General features: G+C 41.8%; 3 protein-coding genes across 3 annotated transcripts; all 3 read left to right on the top strand.

The window, feature by feature from the left end:
- Positions 1 to 1,116: 1,116 nt before the first annotated feature.
- Positions 1,117 to 6,162, top strand: LOC109474091 (organic cation transporter protein-like). Its single transcript, XM_019774304.1, has 11 exons — positions 1,117 to 1,464; positions 2,109 to 2,256; positions 2,457 to 2,560; positions 2,773 to 2,927; positions 3,184 to 3,352; positions 3,781 to 3,919; positions 4,246 to 4,331; positions 4,560 to 4,774; positions 5,145 to 5,253; positions 5,488 to 5,697; positions 6,087 to 6,162. The coding sequence occupies exons 1-11, from the start codon at positions 1,190 to 1,192 to the stop codon at positions 6,160 to 6,162; spliced, it is 1,686 nt and encodes a 561-aa protein (XP_019629863.1). The 5' UTR covers positions 1,117 to 1,189.
- Positions 6,163 to 7,677: 1,515 nt separating this feature from the next.
- On the top strand, positions 7,678 to 9,628 carry LOC109474090 (G-protein coupled receptor 84-like). Its single transcript, XM_019774303.1, has 3 exons — positions 7,678 to 7,750; positions 8,331 to 8,890; positions 9,362 to 9,628. Exons 1-3 carry the CDS (start codon positions 7,705 to 7,707, stop codon positions 9,626 to 9,628), a joined length of 873 nt encoding a protein of 290 aa, XP_019629862.1. The 5' UTR covers positions 7,678 to 7,704.
- Positions 9,629 to 11,174: 1,546 nt separating this feature from the next.
- Positions 11,175 to 21,128, top strand: LOC109474089 (SCO-spondin-like). Its single transcript, XM_019774302.1, has 18 exons — positions 11,175 to 11,313; positions 11,993 to 12,089; positions 12,518 to 12,623; positions 13,108 to 13,166; positions 13,996 to 14,078; positions 14,335 to 14,433; positions 14,890 to 15,054; positions 16,072 to 16,195; positions 16,682 to 16,784; positions 16,900 to 17,002; positions 17,316 to 17,474; positions 17,646 to 17,728; positions 17,887 to 18,006; positions 18,442 to 18,601; positions 19,056 to 19,186; positions 19,559 to 19,668; positions 20,162 to 20,300; positions 20,955 to 21,128. The coding sequence occupies exons 2-18, from the start codon at positions 12,001 to 12,003 to the stop codon at positions 21,126 to 21,128; spliced, it is 2,007 nt and encodes a 668-aa protein (XP_019629861.1). The 5' UTR covers positions 11,175 to 11,313; positions 11,993 to 12,000.
- The last annotated feature ends 43 nt before the right edge of the window (positions 21,129 to 21,171 follow it).

Here is a 21,171-nt window from a genome sequence, read left to right as displayed (position 1 = left end):
CTGATTGAACATGAAAAGGCGAAGATTTAGACAGGCTTTGTTTGATAAGTTGTAAGGCAAGTCCTCAGATTTAAACGGATGTTAAACATACCAGGGGAAGTCAAAAAGAAATGCCACGTTTTCATCAAAGTTTAAATTCTTCTATACAGGATGAGTTGAAATTTGGCACAAACGTGAAGACACGTATCTTTATAGACTAAAATATCAAATTTTCAGATATACATGGTTCACAGAAAGGACATTACGTGACTCCCCTCATGTTATCAGACTCTAGTCAAGGGACAAAGAAGGGATGACCTTCGATGCGCCTGCATGGGTTAAGCAGTTACAATGAAGACCCGCCTGAAGCATGGCACACTGGTGTACTCTTCCGTGGGAATATAGTACAAAAACAACCAATGACGGAAAATACGTACCAATGAGTTATGTTTTGAAGTGAATGCTGCCTACTAATGGCCCAAAACAGTATAATAATTAGTCTTAGTATACAGTAGGCCCTTATTCCCACTAAATAGCACTATTTGTCTTACATTTTGAAATGCCAAAGGGCACTGCTGAGAGGTAACAAGGTGTGAAATCAAAGGAGAGATAATTATAGTGTCTCCACAAACGATAAGTCACGCCCCGTTAACTGGGACTTTAAGTGACAGTAAAGTCTGTTAACATTATTTATGGCCAGAATTAGGAGATACAAAATTAGGTCAGGGCCTGGTGGTGTCTTGGCTGGCAGCCAGACCTTCGTAGGCTTCTCAGTGTATCTTCTACTGAGAGTGCTGTATGCAGAAAAGTGTTTTATATACATAGTTACTTCTGACAGACACTGTACACACAAGATAAATGGAACTATATTGACACAACAAAAGTGCAGCGACTTTCGTAAGGTCTAAGACTGCAAGTAGATATACATAAATCAACGAGGTAAACAGTCTACACTGATCTTTTTATCAACGACCAAAATATGAGTTAAACTGCTAAAGACCCGATGTTTGAAATATGTATCATGATGCCTTTAATGATTGTTTTCTAATGGGTTTATCTTATTGTAATGGAAAATCTATTGTACTACTAACTAGTATTCCCTGTCCATGAGGCCGAGTAAAACTAATCCCCTTAAGAGAGACATCAATACTCTGCGACGGTCCCTCATGCTGTCACGTAGCCATATGAAGTTCATGGTCAGCATTCCAACATGGCGGACTTTGACCAAGTTCTGAAGAAGCACATTGGAGAGCTGGGGCCATATCAGATATGGTGGTGTTTCCTTGTGTATCTCCCAGCCATACCGTGCTGTATGCACATGTTCTCTATGGTGTTTATTGGGGCCACTCCGGTACATTACTGTGCAACGCCAGAACTGGATTTGATGGACCTGCTGCAACGAAACGGTAGCTGGGCTGAGAGGATGAATGCAACCATTCCTTGGGAGCTAACAGACGGTGTTTGGCAGCACAGCAGTTGCACAAGGTTTGCCCATTTCTGTTTAATGTGATGGGGGAGAAGTATTTGAGAGTGTGCACTGCCAGCAAGATTGTAGACTCTGCCCAAAAAGACGTACGTAAATACGATAAGAGATTAAAATAAACATACTAGTATATTACGCCAACCGTTATACATGTAACTTGATCTGCTATCGATATCAAACGCATGCTTGTCGTGCTCGGAAGTAATGTTTATCCCTTCCAAAATTGTTTTCTTTGTAATCCCGGCCCTTTCCGCTAGATGGCAATCACTGAGCGACCATTGAGAGGCCAATGGTTTTACAAATAAAATATGATGCAAGAAATTGTGACTTAAAAGACAAAATTAGAGTTTAAAAAAAAACGTAAAGAAAGATTTGTTTTTGATTTATGAAATTCGTTCAGAGGCTGTACATATCAAAGTCCAGAGATTTTATGGTTTTATTACGACACAATGTGACGACAATCTATAAATCATGCCGGAGAAAGGAACAATTATTGTTGAGTTCATATATGCAAAACCTTGGCCCTTGTAGTGCTGTAGACACAAAGCTTTGTTTGTGTTCTCTATGTTTAAAACATGCTTGATCAACGTGGCAAAGATACTATTTTTATCATTTCAAGAAATATTTTCACGTTTCCTCTCTCCAGATACAACCTCAGTGACGAGTACAGTAATTTGGCCCCGACCAACACCACAGCTGAAACATTCAACATGGCGACCAATCTCTCTATCACAGGGTGCGATGCAGGATGGGAGTACGACCGGTCACAGTTCCATACCAGCGTCACAATGGAGGTTATGAATTCCCTGCTAAACCTAACAGAAAATAGTTTATAGAGAACTTGATTTTGTTCGTTCAATTTTACGATATCACTTTAATTGTATGATTAGAAAGCTTATTATCTACTCTTTGAAATGATACTTAAATAATCTCGAGTGGACCTGAAATTTTAGTGAAGAATGTTCAAGGTCAAATTTAAATACTTGTTTTGCAGTTTGACCTAGTGTGCAACAGAAAATGGCTGAACAATTTGGCACAGTCCATTCTTATGGTAGGGGTGCTCTGTGGAGCAGTTCTTTTTGGCGATCTCTCAGACAGGTAAGCTAGTAAGTTACAAGGTACACAGTTAGCAAGTGACCTGCATGTAACTAATAGTTTTCAGCATTATAGCAACAGTGAATTGTTATCATCTCAATATTTACCTCCATGTATGGAGGTTTTGTTTACGATGTGTTTGTGTGTCCGAAGAGTTAGTTATTTGAATAGAGCTCTGACTGTTAATTGTCCAGATTTCCAATTGCTTTTTCCAGGTATGGAAGAAAGTTGACGTTCTTTATAGTGCTGAGTCTACAAGTTATATTCGGCGTGGCGAATGCCTTCACCCACAGCTACGCGGCCTTTGTCTGTCTGCGGTTCCTAGTGGGAGCCTGTGCCTACCCGGTCTTCATGATCGCCTTTGTTATTGGTAATTTTCATTACGTTTTCATAACATCTGTGCTTTAAATTTATTGCTATATGAGGCTACGTCGAGAGTGTGTTGTAGGTGAAAGGAAAAATAATTGTTATCCATGTAACTCTTGCATGGAGGATGCAAAAAGAAATGTAAGGAAGAAATTCTGAGTGTGCCTATAGGACGTATTCGTCTTTGGGTTGAAGCTGCATCTAGATGACATTTAAAGTTAAAAGATGAAACACTGACAAAATGTTGGTCTATTCCTCAGGACAGGAGATTGTCGGGCCGTCCAAGCGTGCCTTGGCCGGGAGTGTGATAGAACTCGCCTTTGCAGCTGCCATCATGGTGCTAGCCGGTCTCGCCTACGCCATTCGGGAGTGGACCTTCCTACAGCTGGCCATCACACTCCCCAGTGCGGTGTCCATCCTGTCCTGGTGGTGAGCCTCATCATTGCCTTCGTAATCGTGAAAGAGGGTTTCCTTCCACGGTGGTACATGTATTGTTATGTTTACCTTCACAGAAGGAAAACATATTGTTTTTGCTCTGTTTCTTCTTCCTCTTCTTCTTCTTCTCCTACGAACAAAAGGCCAATGACCAGGACCAGACGTCCGTCACCGTGGTAACTGGTGTTAGGTTACATAATAATTAATATTGCAAGTGCTATGCAGAATTGAATTCAAGAGGGGCTGCATGGTCACCATATATATGAGTGTGTTTGTAGTAGTAGTTTGTTAAGATGGGCCATGTGAAGGTAAACATTGTGCATTTGCTTCGCAAATGTTACCTTTCTACTAACGTCCATTCGATGGGTTTGTTGGAATTGTAGTGCAATTTCTAACCCTTTGCTGTGTATCGGTAACACTAGGTTGATCCCTGAGTCTCCACGGTGGCTGATCGCCAGAGGGAGGGTAGAGGAGGCGATGGAAGTCATTCATCTGATGGCCAAGAGAAACGGGAAGACCCTTCCCTCTGATCTAGACCTAGACGTTAAGACACGCGTACGGGTAATCACTGATACAAAATCTACTCGCTATAACAGCAATATCAACAGCAACAGATACACGTGCATGTCTGTGTCACAAATTGAAAAATATTGTCACATTTACCGTGTCCCCCGGCGTCATTGGTTTCATGTAAGAAAGATCATCCGGCAAATACAGTATATTTAGTAACTGTCTGGTGCTACTTTTACTGTTTTGTAGACGTGTGTGTATGTCGACATCTATTAACTATGATAGTTGTCAACTTCCACTGATTATACTTTATCAGTTCTAAACGGAGTAACAGTAGTACATGAACGTTTTTTTCCAAAATGTTGTTCTTTAATTAGAGGAGCAGTGGAGGCCAGCCTAGTGCCCTGGACCTTGTGCGTACTCCGAACATGCTGAGGAAATCCGTCCTCATATTCTTTAACTGGTAGGTATGCAAAATAATACATGTACGTGTAATAAGTGGCTACCGTGCAGGAAAGATGACTGCTTAAAACCTTTCGATGCCTGATACAAAATAAAACGGGCGAGTTTTGAGCAATTTTCGTATGTAATTTATTGTCTTAACGCAGTGTAGAATTGGGCCCTTTCTCTCCTCCTCCTCCCCCTCTCTCTCCCTCTCTCTCTTTCTCTCTCTCTCTCTCTCTCTCTGCAGGTTTGTGGTGACTATCCTATACTACGGACTGTCCCTCGGTACCTCGGACCTGGCCGGAGACGACTACGTCAACTTCTTCCTGTCCGGTGTGGTGGAGGTCCCGGGATATCTGTCGTCCTGTGTCGTCATTGAGCGATTCGGCCGCCGGGTTCCGCACATGCTGTACATGGTGGTGGGAGGGGTGGCGTGTGTCGCTGCCGCATTTATTCCTAAACGTAAATATATAACTTTGTATCTAAAAGTTTGTACCGATTTAGCTATTACTGCTTTTAGTCAGATTATAACGTTCTTGCGAGGAGAACCTTCAAATGACAATGTGTATAGAATTCAGAGGCCTTTCGGTATCAATTTTCATAGGACTTTGAACACTTTTGCATGACTTTGGAAGTTTTCCTCCGTATAGATTTGTCCCAAACTCTGATGCAACTAAATGTGTTGACTAGCGTATATCATTAAAAAGATTTCAAATTTTATCATTATAAATGGAACAGACTTATGTGAAAACATGGTAACTCATTCAGTTGTAAGAAGCATTGCCTAATAATGTTTTCATGCTGTTTATACTGTATAATTATCTATCTGTAGATCTGACGCCACTGACGATCACCCTTGTCATGATTGGGAAGTTTGGCGCCGCTGGAGCCTTTAACATCATCTACATCTGGACTGGAGAACTTTACCCTACTGTTGTTAGGTAAGTACATTGTCCTATTCAAACATTTCACATATTCCTACATATTGTATCTATTTCAAAGAAATTTTGATCATTTGGTTTTTATATCAGATTTTTTCTGGCTATCCAAACATTTTCACCTAGGTCTCTTAAATACCTTTTAAAATAACTTTATTATTCTTTGTAAAAGTGGCTTCGAGAATATACGTCGTCCCTAACTTTATCACTGTTTTTCTGAATAATAAAAATGTCCAGGAACGTCGGTGTTGGCGTGTCGGTCCTGTGGTCTCGCTGCGGCGGAATCGCTTCTCCTTTCATCGCCCTGCTGAAGGACGTGTGGGGACCGTTACCGCTGATCATCCTCGGCGCTCCCGCCTGTCTCGCCGGCGCTCTGGCGCTCGTCTTACCGGAGACGCTCGGACTGCCCCTGCCACAGACCTCGGAGGAAGCTGAACACTTCGGAAGGTACGCTTTAACATTACTCTTTGTAGTGATGATTTACTTTATTTCAATGCAACAGTCAGTCTTATAAAAGAGGTTTTGACCTTGTGGGTTTTATGATTAAAAGCAATCGCAATGACCCAGTCATACGGCGCCGCACGCGCGTAATCTGAATGAATTTGTGGGGTAATCTTTGTACGGCAAAGGTTGTTTTAGACTGTTAAGACTTTTAAACCTTCTTTGGCATCAATGCTGGATGGGAACACGCTGTTAGGTAATAAAAGCTAGCACGCCTTGTAATTAGGACGAACTTTTCAAATGGCATTTCTCACCATTGCGTATTCTTATATTACACTTCTGAGAACTGGGTTTCAAATGAAACCAATGTCAGAACAACATACTTTGTTTTTCAGGCGACGGAGGACCAACGAACAATACATACCCGGAAACAATGTGGAATCAGACGTTAAAATGATAGCAACACAATGAGGAGTTGACATTTTTGGGGTCTTCTAATCGGACAAGGGGCGAGATAAAGCATCTTTCCTTATAAAATATCAGTCATACACTTTTATATAACATGGTTACTCCTCTATGTGCGTCTTATAGTGCCTCTCCGTCATACCTGATATCATATGCTCATATACTTGACCATCAATTCCTCCCTTTTCTCATGAATTATTATTTTGCAAACATTTGCAGACAGAGGCTGCTTCCTGTAGTGAAAAATGCTTTTCCATTATCGTGTATTCATGTAGCTTAATTAGACACTTCTATGATTTCCCTTTTGTGTTCTCTATCAAAGATATGGTTGCCTCCTTTCTTCTGTTAATTGCCTTATGTGTCTTGCCAGATGCCTTCTTAATGTAAGTATTGTCAATTATTTCAAGTGGTGTATGCACCTGTCCCGCTTCTTAAAAGCTTCTTAATGAAGGCATCTAAAATTCCGGTAACTCTTCCGGCTGACGTCAACAAGACAGCGCAAGCGTCTGCAACAATGGTAGAATCTCCTCATGAAAGTCGGAACAGCAATTTGTCGTGTCTGGTTCTCAATGGGTCTTAATTGGGATTACGTGGAAGGTACTGCCTATTATTTCAAGTGGTCTATGTGGGTGGCTTAAAAACTCTCTGATTGGACACCTAGGCATATATAGTCATGGCAACGTGAATATTAACTGAAATATCGTGTACCTGGGGACACCGTCCTCATAACATATATGGACAACGACATCTCGTCTCGGATGTTTTGCCAGTTATAGCTGCCTCCTGTGAATGAGGAAAGCTTTTGTTCACAGCTCCTCAAAAGGGTACTGGGCATGCACCATCTACTTTGAAATGACAGCAGCCAAGGTTTGAAGAGGTTGGTAAAACACTTGCTTTATATCCATAAGTGGTAAATTGACTGTTTTCATGCTTAGTCATAAAATGTAACTTCGTGTCATGATATAAATTATAAGTCAGTTGCACGGTCAGGTGATGTGCTATCAAAGATAGGCGAGGTGAGGGAGGCGACAAATGTACTCCTTAGCGGACCAACTCCCCTGGCATTCCATATCTGTCTATTTAGCTTTAATTGGCCAATTTCTACTCCTTCCAACCGCTACCGAAGCTTGGTATATCAAAGAGTAGCCTGACTAAACCGCGCTCCCCGAAGGTTGGGGTGGGAGTCATTAACCTCCGGCCGACAGAGGTTGTCTAACACAGGCTATATCAAGGAGTAGATATTCACAAAGAACGCGGCGTGTCCCCGCCATGGGGTGAAAGCTCAAGAACGTCCTCGCCATGTTAAGCTTTCATCCGCTTCTACTTTGCACCAAAGGCGTCTAAGAGTCGCTCTATCTTTAAAGCAAAGGGGACTGATGTCACACATTTCAATACTATTCTTTTATTCCCTTAAAGAACACGGTATCTACTATATATCAAAGGCGCCTAAGAGTAGTTTTATGTTAATGCAAAGGTGAGTGATGTCACATTCAACACTATTCCTTTATCCCCTTGTGTATCAGCGTGAAGAGGGACGCAGTCGTCTTCATGGAGACACCCGGCTGGATCTACGTCGTCGTTACTATCCTGGGAAGTATGTATCTGAGATTACCATTTCACTTCTCTGCTATGTATATAGATTTTTTTACCATGATTGATTATATTTCAGTCCATACCATGGTATGGATGAAATATATTATTTCCGCTCGTGTTTCTTTTTCACTTCCTCCTCCTCCTACCACTCGTTAAATGGATTCAATTTCTTCTTTTTTTTTTTGCTAAATGACATTAAATTTGGCATGAAGGTAGAAGTTAAACTTTATTTGATACAGGCTTTTAAAACTGTTTTTAGTTTCTTTTCATTTTTCAGGCATAAATGTACATGTTGGGATCTGAGCCCTGGTATTAAATCCGAATGACCTAATATTTGGTATGGTGATACCTTGAATACATGTCCACAGTACATCATTCACCCTTTTGACGTACACCACTTCAAAATTGCGTGAAATAGTTTTTGTTTGCTTTTTCCGACAAAAAATGTACATTTTTGGCTCATGTGAGTGACAGAAAGTTCAGAGAGCAAAGCACGACTTTTTAACACTCATACACAATGACGATACGCAGAAATGTAGCATGGCCCTTTCGATAATGTTGATTATAATGTACCCCTACAGTCATCATCGCAGTGACTCTGATTGGCTGTCTCCTCACCGTCCTCGCCATCTGGACACGCCCAGTCCTGAGGAAGCTGGTCAACGCCCCTCTGGTCAGCCTCAGCTGTACAGACATCCTCTCTTCCAGCTTCGGCGCCCCTCTTCTGATCCATGCTTTCCTGCATCCCGACTGGGAACCGCCAGGGGCGCTGTGCTGGCTTCAGTCTTACGTCACTATAGTCCTATGGGGGGCATCAAGCTGTCACATGGCGTGTATCGCCCTTCAGCGATACTTCATGGTCTGTACTAACAGTGTGTACCTAAAATCCAAACGTGTCCTGTTCATCATTCTCTTGCTCACATGGTTGATTCCCACCGTTTCATTTTTGCCCATTCACGTTGTTGAAGAAGTGAAGGTTCACCCAAAGCTGAAACGATGCGGTTTGGGAGCATCTCCAAATCTATGGGGCAAGATTGTGCCATCCATTCTCTCTTTCTATGGCCCGTTCATAGCCACCATCACCCTGTACGCGCTCATTCGTTACCATGTAAGGAAGAGTAAGAAACGAGTAGGAGCACACGCGAACCCTTTGGCTGCACGCCTTACTCGTACTGAAGACGAAAGAGGCCCTTTCGTAGGGACTGCATCCGCCAAAATGACAAAATCGTCCCAAACCCCGGAAGACAGTACTACTAGCGTTTCGATGGGGGATCAAAATTATGAGGAGGATAAAAGGGGAAGTGTCCAAATCATAAATGTCCGCCCAATGACAGATCAGAAAGATCACGAGGGTGTTGGCCAGGGCAAAAATCCACCATCATATGATGATGAAGAACGCGAGAATGCCCGCTATGGGCCTGTTCAGTCAACCAAAAGCGTCCCAACAGTGTCTGTAGGTACAGATAAGGAACAGAATCGTTTTGTTCAGGGCAAAAATCCACCATCAGTTGATGAAGAAGAACAGGAGAATGCCCGCTATGGGCCTGTTCACTCACACAAAACAGTGTCCGATAGGGTAGATACAGATAAGGAACAGAATCGTGTTGGTCAGTTGGGCAACAGTTCTCCAAACAACGCCGCCGAAAAGCAGCTCACCAGAATGATGATGACACTGTTCTCAGTGTACACAGTCTGCTACATGCCGTTGATAACAATGGCAATGTTTTCCAGCCGAGTCCCGCGCGAAGCTTTCATTGTAGGTCAGGTACTGATGGCTCTGAACGGCGCTCTGAATCCGATTCTGTATGGTCTTATGAACAGAAATATCCGCCAGGGGTATAAACATATCTGGAACAGCATGCTGAACTACATCGTCTGAACACTCACTCACTCACTCGCTCGCTCGCTCGCTCGCTCACTCACTCACTCACTCACTCGCTCGCTCGCTCGCTCGCTCACTCACTCACTCACTCACTCACTCACTCTTTAAGGGAAGTAGACGTTGTTTGAAAAGGCTTCGTTGATAGAAAGGGTAAAGCAAAGCTGTACACTCGACTGTTGTCAGCAATAAAAAAGTTGGTTTCCTTTAATCAAATGTACGAGAAACGATGTGCAATTCAAACAAAATAATCATCTACTGAACAATAGTAAATGATGCATTTTGTAAATGCTGAACAAAATCACCATAGTAATTTTGAAAAAAAAAATTGTTGCTGTACATTTGAAACATGTTATTTGAAACATGGTCAAGTAAATACTTAGTGGTAAATAATCATACTTTAGATGTTTAAGTATTGTATATTGTTTTATTGTACTGTATGATAATGTTAATGGCAATGGGACAGTCTATACATGTGTTTTGTGATGTGAGCATGATTTAAAAATCTATTTGCGTGCGTGGATCCAAGTCCCGACGTACTAGCTTTTAGAAATATTAGTACCCACTTACTTGTAGTATCAATATAATTGTACTAGGATGGTCTGGAAATACACTTTATGAAGTTTAACTCACAGGTATACTAATGTATAGGTTGCAAAGTTGTAAGGCACAAAGTACTTTTGATCACTTTTGATCACTCGCTCGTTGCACTGTATTTGTAAATGGCCTTATCAGTTATTGTATTGCGATTTTTTCAAATATGACAGTCACTAGTTTTAGTTATAATATACGCACATGTATGTACTTTTGCCAGTGGATTATAATTTTGCATAAATTGTAACCAGTATTATGTATGTATCCCACCAGACGAAACCGCTTTACTTATCAATAAGCGTAAGAATGTTTGATGTGATTTATCTCATTAACCGTTTTATGGTACATGTACAATGTTAATAAAGTCCCGTTGTATTGTGACCAAATTTCTACATAGTACTACATAACTAAGGGTTTTGATTTCTTTTTCGAATGCAGTGGCTATTTTATTAATAACCCCGGGGTTATGTCATGGATATGTTGTAAGTTATCATTTTCCACATTTTTACAGATATGGCATTCATTTCTTTAATGAAACCAGTTTTCCCTGTCGATTCTGGAAACTTCTTAGAAATATCCTGCCAGCAAATGTTAGATAATATTCAGATTGTTCACATTGCACGTAAAAAGGAACAGGATGTTGCAAAAGACCTTTACATAAAATAATCAATCTTACACAAAGTATGAATAACGGAAAATCAGCAAAAGGAAGGGAAAACATCGATACGATGGTCCTTTGAGTGTCGCCATGTGTTACCGGGCTTTAGAAATGTTCGTCGAATCAGTGAGGCGTCAAATGTTCATCATTCTCTCTCTGTGCGCACAACTGGTGCGGGGAACAAAAGTTTTCCTCTCGTCAACAACTTGGGAGACAAAGGAGACAGACGTCATCTTGGGAGGGACGGTATAAAAGGCCCAGCGAGACAGGGACGGGCGAAGAGGGGCACCGGCCTTCAAGGAGACTTGAAGACACACCTAGCCCTTCGAGAAGACTACAAGACTGTATAGTTTTAATTCTAAACAAGCTTTCAGAAAACGATTCAGATCAACGGTGTGAACGAGAGAAGTGAGAACGTATACCAACAGACGAGGTAAGATTGACAAATATTTTTACGTGTTTGCTCAGTGCAAAGCCACATGGATCACTTCTGGGCACTGAACTAACGCTTTCTATCTCTTCTTCTTTGTTTAGACAATTGTAATTTACCGACCAACTCTCTAGTGCTTGATTACGACAGTGTTGGGAAGCCCAGACATAGCTTGAGACTATAAGTGACTTAAGAAAACGTTCCACAAAGTTTCTCTTAACTTGTGGACAGCGGTTACGGACCCGAATTGGGCCCAGTTTTTTTTTACTATTTGACATGAAATGCTTCAGAAGAGAATTTTTCGATATCGTTAGATCTCTTGGCTCATCGCGATCCACTGATAGCTGTCCACAAGTTCCAACCATCGATAAGCTGAATGAGTACAGCTGTCATGTATACTGGTACAAAGGGATGGTCGAACACTAAACGACCAATTTGAGATCTATACAAGCTAGTCCCTCGACGACTAGTCAATATTTCTGACGCCCAGTGTCGCAGTGAAAATTATCAACGCAATCTCCAGATGTCACTTAGAAATCATGACAACAGCGAGGGTTAAAAGACATTGATTTTCCGAGACAGATGTTCGTATTGTTTTTTTCGTAGGAAAAGTAAAACAGTTCTGTTCGTGTTGAGCAGTTTTCTTAACTTGGTTCATTCTTCTCGTGTGTTCGTGCTCCAGGTTGGGCCATGAAGGCACCATCCATCCCGACTGCAGCGGCATTTCTTGTGGCCGTTGCCTTAGGACAAACCCTGCTGACCCACAATGTAAAAGCTGAGTAAGTACCATACCTTTCGATTCTCGTCGCCATCAAAATTTAGCTTCGTTTCTTAAATGATGTTATATATTATAGGAAGCTGAAATACATCCCAAGACGATAAAGAGAGCTTCGAGACAGTTATGAACAACATCTACTGCAGCCCTTTTCATTTGCCCCCTTTCAAAGAGTTTAACAATAACGATCTTGCAGTTCCAGAAACAACCGCTATGTGCTTTGAGGAAGTTAAAATGAATATTTTCAAATGTTTGAATCTGATGTTTTATGTTGTTTGAAACATACATTTTGGTACTCGACCCCCACGAAAAGCGGCCTAAATCTATATCTATATATCTATATATATATCGAGTATGAATAAAAGGCACAAACAAACAAACAAACAAACAAACAAACAAACACGAAGTTTGATTGTGTTTTCTGTCCCGTAGACCCCATTTCTGTGACCTGACGGTGACGGTTCCGCAGGAGGAGGAGATCACTCCGCGGGAGAACACCACCGCGCCCTGCAGCGACGTCGTCACGTTAATGCTGGAGGTGACGTATTGACGTACTGACGTCACAGACTCCGTGCTTGAACCAGCTAGAACCATGCTCAGACGCGGTTCTGGATAGTCCACGTGTAACTTTCTTGGATAAGCGGAGACTATCCATAACCGTACCTGACGATCCTAGCCCATTCAAGTATAGAACTAGATAGGCACGGTTCTCGATGTAAAGGATACCTTGGTTCAGCGCAGTGTTAAATACTTCTCCAATAATATATTATAGAGGTGCTAATTTTCCTCTCTGTAATCTATTAAATCCGGGATTGAGTGTGTGAAACTAATCCTCATCCCCTCCCCAAGTGAGGTCTACTGGACAGTCCCAAGCCCTACCCCTACTATCCCATCCCAAGGGGGATGACCCTCACCCCCTTAGCCGGAGTGGACTGGCCCATCTAGTTTACGAAGTCGCGTGTGGTCTAGAGCTACTCTGTCGTCTTCTTTCTCCGACTGTCGTGTTTTTAACCGTCTTTCAGGGGTGGCAACTGGACGCCGAATCGTCCGACCCAGACTCCACAACCTGTGTCTACTTCAAGTGAGTAAATATACTGAAAAATTCTTGTAGTTTGCAAGTTGGGAGGATCCAGAAAAACACTGGGTTGCAATTGCGCCTCCTGGCAGGATTGGGCTGCTGTTACCTAACTGTTTCAAACGTCTGAAGTATGAAATAATGATGCAGATGTGCTAAGTTTGGGCGGTATGTGTCAATATCATACGAATTACATGGTTCAGAATACTTCCAGATTTACTTTTAATGCCCTGATAAATTATGCTACAGGGCACCTTTAGTATGGGGTATACGGAAAAGCCTGGGTACCTGCCAGGCCTGGCTACCTTGCCTGCTTTAATACCTCGCCTGGCTAGGCGTCAGGCAACTCAGATCCCTCCATTCATATCCTCACGAAAGATAAGACATCCAAACTGATAAAATGAACTTCAATATGCTATGTGCTTATGAGTTTATAAGCTATGTGCTTTTTTTAAGTTAATGGGTTATGGTAATGGTTTAGTGGTCTGGTTAGTTAAGTTCTTCTTCTTAGTGGATTGGCGGCCAACATCAACATACTGATGGCTTTGCTGCACTTGGTTGGTTGGTGAGGTCAGAGGTCACGGTAGCATGTTGATGTAATGTGTCAGAAAATGTCAGCTACTGCAAGCTATCCAGCTTGTTCTTAAAGGAGTCTAACTCTAAGGATTGGGCAGACACGACTTCCGCAGGCAGGGAGTTCCACTCAGCTACAGTTCGTGGAAAGAAAGACATCTGCCTGTGTGTTGTTCTGCAAAGACCCATGTCGTAGGTCAGGGGGTGTGACCGTCTTGTCTGTCGTTTGTGTTAACTGATAGTAGTTGTGTTATTGTTCCAGACCTGCGGTTACCCAGACCATCATGGTGGAGGAGACCCAGCAGGGATGCTGCGAGGGTTGGGAGGGGCTCGCCTGTGATCAGCGTGAGTTCACAGCTTTATATCTCATGGGATGGGAGTATTGTTTTGGGCTGCACATGCACTGGTTTATGGGCAGTTTGTGTGTATCTTGCCCTGAGCAGCAAAGGTCAAAAGTGAGTGAGCAGAGATTGAGTTTAAGTTGATTGACAGGGTGTTAAGAGATGTGTGTTACTAGAATCTAAATATCTCATCTCTCTGTTCTGTAATTATTGTTTTCCGATGAAACAGCAATAAAAAACATGTTCTCCCCCCCCCCCAGCCATCTGCACCTACACCTGTCAGCATGGAGGTGTGTGCAGTGGCCCTGACACCTGCACCTGCCCACCTGGATACTACGGACTCAAGTGTGAGTGGGGAGGTAAGCAACTCAAGAAACAGTCTGGTCACAAATGGTTTATTTTGTAAACAGGCTAAAGTTCATGAGCAGGCAGATGTCATTCATGATTGTATAATCAAGTCAGTGTGGCCTAATGTTAGAAATAAAGTTCATTTGTAACCTTTTTTTATGAAAATTAAGTCATCACTTTCAAGAAACATTTTGTAGCATTTAACTACTCCCGGTGTGAGTGGTTCAAACCTTACACTTACAGTCTGGTCTCAGGTTTGACATCTTGAAGAGGTGATAGTAACCTGTTATGTGAATCCTTCCACAAATGTGGTAAATTGTCATAAATGAATAAATAAATTTCTAGTATATGGGGACTGCCAGACTGGACACTTTGTAGACACAACTGGTGTCCTTGAATTTGAAAATGACCCTCCAGGTTTAAATGTTTGAGGGTTAAACATTCAATAACATGACATTTCTGACCAGGTGACACCAGTGGCATTGGTACCTGTTACACCGACGTCTACTGCAGCAACGCGGCCTTCTCAGGTTACTCCACATCGTACGAGGTGTGCTGTACCCAGGCTGACGCCATGTCGTGGGGAGATGACAGCCGCTGTTCACTCTGTCCACAGGCTATCAGCAATATCGGTAAGGCCTCAGTTTATCTGTTAGAAGTTCTCAGGTTTAAAGAAAAAAGGGATTCTGAATTCAAGGATCAACATAAAATCAGAGCCTGAAGTCCAGATATTACTAACATCAACTCTCCTAGCCTGGTTACCAAACCTATTATAGCTCCCGAGTCCTACATCCTCTCCGCAAATATTTGCGGAGAGGATGTAGGACTCGGGAGCTATAATAGGTTTGGTAACCAGGCTACAACTCTCCTAGCAGATAACCAAAGACTCACTGGCAGATATATATCATATTCATAAGGCAAATTAAAAGGATCTAACTGATACGGCTTTACAGATCCCCCAAGTTTGCTATGGTTTCTATGACTATGGTATAGAAGCAGCAGAACTTCCAGTTTTGACATTAATTTTCTTCTTTAAAATCTGAGATAAGAGAAAATAAAGTTGTGTAATCCAAGCAGGGTTCAAAGTCCAAACCAGCAGTTCCTTTTCAACTTCGGAATAAATCAATTTTTCATTCTCTCTTTCCTGTAATGTGTGAACATTGAAATTATAAAAAGACAGGAAGGAAAACAACAAAGATGTTATTGATGTGCAACAGATGACGGAATCCAGCTGGTACATCAGACAACACCTTCATATTGATCACATCGATCACATCGATCATATTGATTGTAATAACAGCTACGTTGTTGGGTCTCTGTTTACGCTGCCGCAGAGTTCTGTATCATTTGTGTTATGCACTCTAAGGCCTTGGGAAATTTATGCATTTATAAGTGTCTGGTCTAGGGTTTTTCTCTTTTTACATACATTTACGCCAACATGATCCAACAAATTAAATACCGGTACTTACCAATGTAAAACTGAAATGCATTTTATTCAGAACAGGGCTATATCCTGTTTTATGCTGTATCTACTGAATGAAGAATACAAAATATTTTGGTGACAGTCAACTGTTGCGGACTAGTTCTATCTTGGACAAGAAATTTCATAATTTGATACTAACAGTAACCACCTTTGCCAACAACCTCAGATGACATCAACAACGCCTTGTCCACGGGGTTTGCAGCTGCTGACTCCCACTCCGTCCACAGCTACGCCACCTGCCTCACCTGGGGGCGATTCCACTTCCGCACCTTCGATGGGCGCCACTACAGGTATTACTGAGTGATGCACTTATTTATTATTATTATGTCTTCTTAATGTGTACCAAAGGAAAACATATTGTTTTTGCCCTGTTTCCTCTTCTTCTTCTTCTCCAAATGACCTGAACCAGATGTCTGTCACCATGATAACTAGTGTTGGGTTACATCATGTTGCAATTTTATAGCAGGAGGGATTTAGACTCCTGTCTGATTATATAATAATAGTATATGAAGTGTTTGAGTATGAATTAACAGAGCAGGCCATATGCAAAGGTAAACATTGTGCATTTGCACCTTTCTAGTTTATTAACTGTTCTTTGTGGCAAATGTGCTGTTCTTAGCACATTGGCAATGAGTGTGACAATTGTGAACCCTAATGAAGATGACAGACGCCAGAGACGGTCATTGAAACATCTGCTCTGTTTAAACAAGTGGCTGTGAACCTTAAAGCTGTATATAATCAGCCTTTAAGCTGTAATTTCTGTCCCTTTCGCTCAGCTTTACAGGCGAGTGTGCGTACATGCTGGCCATGGATGTTGACAACACGTTCTCTGTAACTGTACGTGACGTAGACTGTGACTCAGCAGCAAGTTGCCACAAGGTACGCCCAGTTTCCTTCTCCTTTCAAAGGTATTACGGCAAACACAGATAAATTTTCTAGTAAGGTACCTACAATATGTAACTTTTTTCATATGAGGCATTTCTTATGTTGTCAGGTTCTAGAGATGAAGCTGGGGTCCACAACTGTCCATGCGGCCGGACATAGCATCGTGTTTAATGGAGAACAGATCAACCTGGTTGAACCTTTCTCCAGAAATGGTTGGTATCTGTGTCAATGTTTTTTTGTATGTTTTTTTAGATACAGAACTGTCTGTTCATCAAGTTATCTGGAGTAATTACTATTATAATAGTTCATTTTAATCTTGTTGTTGCTGTTGTTCCTCAATGTGTACTTTAAAAAAATCTGTGGTAAAATGTGGTAAACTTTCATTTATAACAAATAACAAGTATATGCAATAGTTGTTGTCATCCATTGTACCCTTGTTTCTTAATGTCTCTCGTCACAACTAACAGGAGAATAGATCTCAGTGAGCTGAGATTAGATTAAAATACCGTCTCCATTTTTCCCCAGGTGTGAGTCTAAAGGTGCTGGGAGACTTTGTGTTTCTGGAGGCCAGTCTCGGTGTCCGTGTGAAATGGGACACTGAGTCGACTGTGTACATGACAGTCATGGCTGAGTACATGGGCAAGACCAGGGGTCTGTGTGGGGTCTACAACTACAACCCTGATGGTAAGTTGAATGGCTGTATTTACTATTAAACCCTTTGTAAAGCCTCTTCACCTCTACAACAGTTCTACTGTATGAACACATATCTCAAATTTCTTCCTACCTGCTTTCAAAGTTAGTAATTCTGGTATGTGTAGTTGAGAATACAGGTTGTATCGTACCCTTTTCTTGCAGATGACTTCAAGATGATCAACAACGAGATCGCAGTATATCCTGCTATCTTTGGAAACAGCTGGAAGATTCCAGAAATCGGAGAGGTAAGGACGAGAACTATCCTTGCTCAAAATCCTATTTTATATGTATCCCTTCATTCCCTGCATTACATAGTACTAGTAGATAAATCGTACCCAGCAGCATTTATTTCTTTGCTTTTTTTGTTGTTTTTATTTACTTGTTTATTTATTCTGTGTTGCAGCACTGTCCAGACAGCGCAGCCCTCCCCCACACGTGTGTACAGCACAGTGACAGGGAACAGGCTGCCCAGCTGGCCTGCGGGAAACTCATGCAGCAACCATTCGACAGCTGCAATGGTGTGGTGAGTAGGCTGCCTCTCCTCAATTATTATATGAATGGTATCTCCAAGAGTGCAAAGAAGCTTTATCCATTTTATGATAAGTGTGTAAGCCTGAGCATTGGTGTACATGCATGTCTAACCCTAGGAAGATGACAAATAACAGACGTTAAACTGGATAGTGATTGAATGAGTGATTCAGTGAGAATGTGAGTGATGGTAGTTTTGTGATTATTACAACATATTGCTTGGGATTATGTGGGCAATATCGTACTTTATTTGAGCTAACTTGTTACCAGTCCGAAATCATCTTGTTCTGAGATTAGCAATGTTCATCAACTGATGGTTTCTTGTCAAGTGTTTGTGTCTGTTCAGTAAAATCTGAGCCATTTTAAGGGGACAGAAATTAGTAAATTGATTGATGATTGACTAATGGTTTTTCCTGCGTGTTTTATATAGCTTGACCCGCAGCAGTTTTACGAGGACTGTATGTACTCCTACTGTACCTGGGAGAATGAGGAGGATCGTGAGGTGGCTCTGTGCACCGCCCTCACCACCTACTCACGCCAGTGTGCACAGCAGGGCATCGTCTTCAACTGGAGAGGACCTGGACTGTGTGGTTTGTTTCTTCTGATACTTCTGGGAAGGAAGTATTGTTTTAGAGGGAGTTTATATGTATCCTGTCTTAACTAGCAATAATATAAAGTGGAGGATGGATGGAGATTTGGGGTTCCAGTTGACTTGACATGGCAAGTATTGTTTTTGGCAGTGCTGGAGTTTATAGGTATCAGTCTTATCAACATTAGCAAGGATTGGAAATGAGTGGGTGGAGATTGGGTTTCAGTTGATTGACAGGGTTATTACCCAGCATGCCCTGGTTGGAGGTCACCAGGAATGTGTACTGTGTAATCATGGTATGACATAAAACATAGTGTAATACCAAGTAAGTTATGTCATACAATAGTATGAGTAAATTACTAATAATCCATTCTACCCTCTATCTATTTGTATGTTATTTCTGACTAGGTATCTATTCTCTAATACTAACAGAATGAATTTTTTTCTACTTTCAGAAAAGGAATGTCCCAATGGAAAGGTTTATGTTGAATGCGGCTCGTTGTGTCCTTCGACCTGTGCAACCCTGAACTTCCAGCAGGAGCCCTACTGCTCCGGGGACTGCATCCCAGGATGTGAATGTCCCACGGTACGGTCTTCTCCAAAACTCTCAGAAACAGGGACAGACTAATACAGTTTGAGTGCCAATCTGGCCATCTAAAGAGTTGTACATTACCCTTCTGTGTACACAGCTGAATGATAATGTGAAATATTTGTGAGGTCAAATGAAGTAACTTGAACTGAAGTAACTATTTCATATTTTTAGACATTGACTTGGTACTAAACCTAAAGTCAGCCTTGTGTTGCAAGTATTTTTTTTACAGATGAACCAAACCATCACCCAAGTTACATATTGCAGATGCTGCTTCCTTAGAAAATAAAGAAATTTGAAGAAGAGAATGTTTGGTGCATTTTTACAGTTGAAAATGAATCTTGACCTTGGTTGTTGTTTAACCTTCAGGGGACGTACTTGGATGATGGAGAGTGCGTACAGGCGGAGGCGTGCCCGTGCTATCATCGCCGGACGCGCTACGAATCTGGCGAAACAATCAAGCAAAGATGTAACACTTGGTAGGTCAGGGCTTGGCAAATTTTTATTACTGTGTGCTGAATTACCTGCATCAGACAAACTATATACACCCTCCTCAGGCAATCAAGCCATACCTCAAGCATGTTAAAAAATCCACCATTCTTATCAAAAAGAGTATGATCTCTCGCACCTAGTGCTTTAACATGGGTCTGTGTACCACTTACACTTGAACAATTCTTACATGTAACACATTGACACCTTACATCCCCCCAGTGTATGTAACATGGGTCTGTTCACCTGCTACACCAGAACAGTCCTTACATGTAACACATTACCGGTAATTTTAAACCTTACATTCCTCCAGTGTGTGTAACATGGGTCTGTGTACCTGCTACACCAGAACAGTCCTTACATGTAACACATTACCGGTAATTTTAAACCTTACATCCCTCCAGTGTGTGTAACATGGGTCTGTGTACCTGCTACACCTGAACAATCCTTACATGTAACACATGACACCTTACATCCCCCCAGTGTGTGTAACATGGGTCTGTGGACGTGTACAGAGGACAGGTGTGCTTCCACCTGCCACATCCTGGGAGATCCTCACTTCATCACCTTTGACAACAAGTACTTCACCTTCCAGGGTGTCTGTGAATATACACTGGTCGAGGTAATTTTTTCCTCTATCTTCTTTTACTTGAATGTCTTTTTGTATGTTTAGTTCTGACTCTTTGGATAGGAAATTGAGAGTTAGAATGGTTCCTCTAGTCTGCTAGTAATCATACTCATTGAAAAGAACAGGGATTTCTTGAATGTACATTTTGTACATTGAGGCTAACAAACAAATTTTGGCAACCTTCATCACTGAAATGGTGTGTGTGTGTGTGTGTGTGTATGTCTGAAAGTGTTTAGCACCAAGGACAGGTCTGTGTGTGTGTGTGTGTGTGGATAGTGTTCAGCACCAATAACATGTCTCAGTGTGTATCTAATAGAGATAATGTTCAGCACCAAGAACGGGTACTAGTTATATCACTGTACTAGTTACAAGAAGACTTAGTGTAACTTAAGGTTAAGATTTTAGAAAGCCAGTCACAAACATGTTCATTCTCAGTGACTAGAGAGGAACAAGAAAGACGTTCAAGCTATGATGGAATTCGAAACTTATCTGTGTCACTCCTTGCAAGCATTATATGTTCCAAATATCTCCATACTTGGGAGAATCGGAACCTGTACATATTGCACTGTACATAGTGTCTGTTTTGTAAAATACATGAACATGTATTTCTGTACCTTTCACTAAAATGAGACTACCATTCTCCTACAGGATTATATCGACAACAAGCTGTCGATCTCCGTGGAGACAGAGGTCTGCGGCAGCGGTGGAGCGGTCACCTGTGCTAAGTCCATCACCATCACCATGTACCTGTCCACGGTCAAACTCAAGAGGAACCAGGAGGTCACAGTCAATGGCATCGATACAGTCCTGCCGTACAGGTGAAGTTACAGTGTTGTAGTCAGTAGTCAGTGTTCACTGTTCACCC

This window comes from Branchiostoma belcheri, unplaced genomic scaffold (genome assembly GCF_001625305.1).
Source record: "Branchiostoma belcheri isolate BF01 breed outbred unplaced genomic scaffold, Haploidv18h27 scaffold30, whole genome shotgun sequence".
Classification (NCBI taxonomy): domain Eukaryota; kingdom Metazoa; phylum Chordata; class Leptocardii; order Amphioxiformes; family Branchiostomatidae; genus Branchiostoma; species Branchiostoma belcheri.
Note: the sequence above shows the minus strand (reverse complement) of the source record. Positions and strands in the feature narration are given on the sequence as shown.